This window comes from Protobothrops mucrosquamatus, unplaced genomic scaffold (assembly GCF_001527695.2).
Source record: "Protobothrops mucrosquamatus isolate PMUCROS unplaced genomic scaffold, P.Mucros_1.0 scaffold4427, whole genome shotgun sequence".
NCBI lineage: Eukaryota > Metazoa > Chordata > Lepidosauria > Squamata > Viperidae > Protobothrops > Protobothrops mucrosquamatus.
This window is the reverse complement of record NW_015390339.1, coordinates 29,084-31,836: the sequence shown is the minus strand read 5'-3', so window position 1 is coordinate 31,836 and position 2,753 is coordinate 29,084. Positions and strand designations below refer to the sequence as shown.

Here is a 2,753-nt window from a genome sequence, read left to right as displayed (position 1 = left end):
CCGTTGCACTTTCCACAGGGATACGTGATCAAAATTCACACACTTGGCAACCGACTCACACTTGACGGTTGCGGTGTCCCAGGGTCACGTGATCAAAATTGGGACGCTTGGCAACCTTGGCTCATATTTATGACTGTCGCAGCGTCCTGGGGAGGGTTACGCGATCCCCTTTTGCGACCTCCTGACAAACAAGATCCGCATAACAACCGTGTGATCAACTTAACAGACGCAATGATTCACTTAACGACGCCTGTGGCAAGAACATCTGTAAAATGGGGCCAAACTCATTTAACAGCCGTCTCGCTTAGCAACTGAAATTCCGGGCTCCATTGTGGTCTTAAAGTGAGGATTAGCTGTATGACTGGGCCCCTCTCGGGCTCCTGGACCCCAGGGAGGCCAAACACCAGCCCTGGAGGAGGCAAGGCCCAAGCCCCTCCTTCAACCCTAAGCTGGACGGCAGCTCTCTAGAATGGCTGGGGCTGATGGGGAGCGGAGTCGTTACCTTGGATGTGATATAGAACAGCTGCCCGCAGGTCAAACTCCCCCCAGCTGGCTTTTCTTTCCAAACCGCTGGGGGGGCTCGGCTCTTTGGTGGAGGCTAACAAAGTGTTCGTAGGCGAAGGCAAGCAACTTTCTACGTGGTAGTCCTTGGCGAGGAACACAAAGGCCCCCGCCCCCCCCAGCTCAGCCTGGGGCAGGCCCCCCGGCAGCTGGGGCTCCAACAGCAGCTGGCTCTCCTCCCCAGCGGCCCCCAGCTTTAAGAGGCCGCCCAACAGCTGGGGACTAGTCCGTTTGGCCAGCTCGTAGGCCTTGGGGAAGGCCGGCGGTTCGGGTCCGGCGGGAGGCGTCTCGGCCCCGCGAGGAACCAACGTGGCGGGGCAGGAGCCCTGGAAGGTCACCTCGGCCCCCTTGGTGTCCGTCGGCTTCCTGGCCGAAGAAGTCTCCGGGCCCGTGCTGGGCTCGTTTATAAACGATAACCCCCACTGGTTCTGGAAGATATCGCCCAAGTTTTGCTGCGTGGCCAGGAACGGAGACTCGGCCACGCTGAACAGGCCGTGCATATTGGAGGGGTAGATGAACAGACTCGACTTGGGCTGCTCGTTGGCGACCATGGAGGGACCGGCGTCCTGGCAGGCCAGCTTGGAAGAGGCCGAAAGGACAGTACTTGCAGCCGGCACCAGCAGGGCCTGGACCCCGGCCGGACAGCCCCCGCGGTCAGCCCCTGCCAAGAGGGGCCCGTTGGAGAAGCTGGCCGATGTAACGGACTTCATGGCGGACATGGGGACCTGGGGGAGGCGGGTGGAGGGCTGGGCCGGGACCTCCCCTGCGGAAGAGGAACACAAGGAGGAGGAGGAGGAGGAGGAAGAGGAGGAGGAGGAGAGGGAAGGAGCCGCCTTGTTGAGGTTCTCTTTCACTTTGCTTGCGTAACTGATCTTGGGAACGATCTTGGCGCTGCTGTTGTCCACGGGGAAAACCGGGGGCGGCTTAAACAGGGTCCAGGAATCTTCCTTCGAGGACGAGACGTGCTTCCCCTTGGCACGCTCCTCAAACTTTTTGCCGGCCGGTCCGACTTTGGCCTCCGCGGCCTTCCGAAGCATGTCCCCAACGCCGACTGGCTTCCCGCGGCCCACCCCCAGGCCCCCCGGGGGCTGCTCACACTTCCACGCGGGCTTCAGGCCGTCCAGCCGAGGAGGGCCGGCCTTCGGGTCCCCCCCGCCGCTGTCGGCCCTGAAAGGCTCCGGCTCCAGCTTCAAGGCCGGGACCGGGCTGCCCGGCACGATGTTCTCCTGCCCCAGACTCAAGTTCTCGCAGCCCTTGACGCTGTTGCGCCGTCCTTTCCGCTTCTTGGGCGTGGTGTAGCCGCTCTCTGAGCCGCTGCCGTCGTTGTCGGCCCCTTTGCTGGCGCAGCCGTTGGTGATGTACTCAGAGCCGTCGGGCAGGATGCCGTTGGGGACGTTGGGGTGCATCTTGGCTTTGTCCCAAGGGTGACCCTCTCGGCCTGCGCTCTCGTTGCATTGCTCGTTCTTCCTGTCCAGGCTGTTCTTCAGGGTGAAGGTCTTGGTCTTTAGGCCAGCTTTAACGAACATCCCACCTTTCACTGTCTGCTTGAGAGCAAGGCTAAGCTCTCTGCCGGGCTGGCTGCCGTTGGAGACCACGGAAACGGGACCCGGCAAGTCGCTGGCACCGGGAGATGTCAGGAAGGGGTCTCGGTCGCCGACGGTCCCGTTGACCTCGCCATACTCTGCAGAAAGAGAAGAGCGGAAGATTAGAGGCCTGCAAGCTCGAAGGTGGCATTTGTAAGACCCCAAGACACGCCGCAAAGGCTTAAGGCAGGGGTCTTCCAACTTGGCCCTTTGATGACTTGTGGACTTCAACTCCCAGAATTCCCCAGCCAGCTTATTTCAGGGGTCTTCCAACTTGGCCCTTTGATGACTTGTGGACTTCAACTCCCAGAATTCCTCAGCTAGGCACACTGGCTGAGGAATTCTGGGAGTTGAAGTCCCCAAGTCATCAAAGGGCCAAGTTGGAAGACCCCTGTCTTAAAGCCTCCTGGCTGAGGAATTCTGGGAGTTGAAGTCCCCAAGTCATCAAAGGGCCAAGTTGGAAGACCCCTGTCTTAAAGCCTCCTGGCTGAGGAATTCTGGGAGTTGAAGTCCCCAAGTCATCAAAGGGCCAAGTTGGAAGACCCCCGTCTTAAAGCATCCTGGCTGAGGAATTCTGGGAGTTGAAGTCCACAAGTCATCAAAGGGCCA

At 60.1% G+C, this 2,753-nt stretch overlaps 1 protein-coding gene across 1 annotated transcript in view; it reads right to left on the bottom strand.

Annotated features, from left to right (window-relative positions):
• Positions 1-2,242, bottom strand: part of LOC107299005 (nuclear fragile X mental retardation-interacting protein 2-like) — a gene marked incomplete at its 5' end in the record, with an annotated part of 12,893 nt that extends 10,651 nt beyond the window's left edge. The window contains one exon of the mRNA XM_015828368.2: positions 503-2,242. Within this exon, the coding sequence (XP_015683854.2) occupies positions 503-2,242 (1,740 nt within the window). The remainder of the gene's footprint in view (positions 1-502) is intronic.
• Positions 2,243-2,753: the final 511 nt, after the last annotated feature.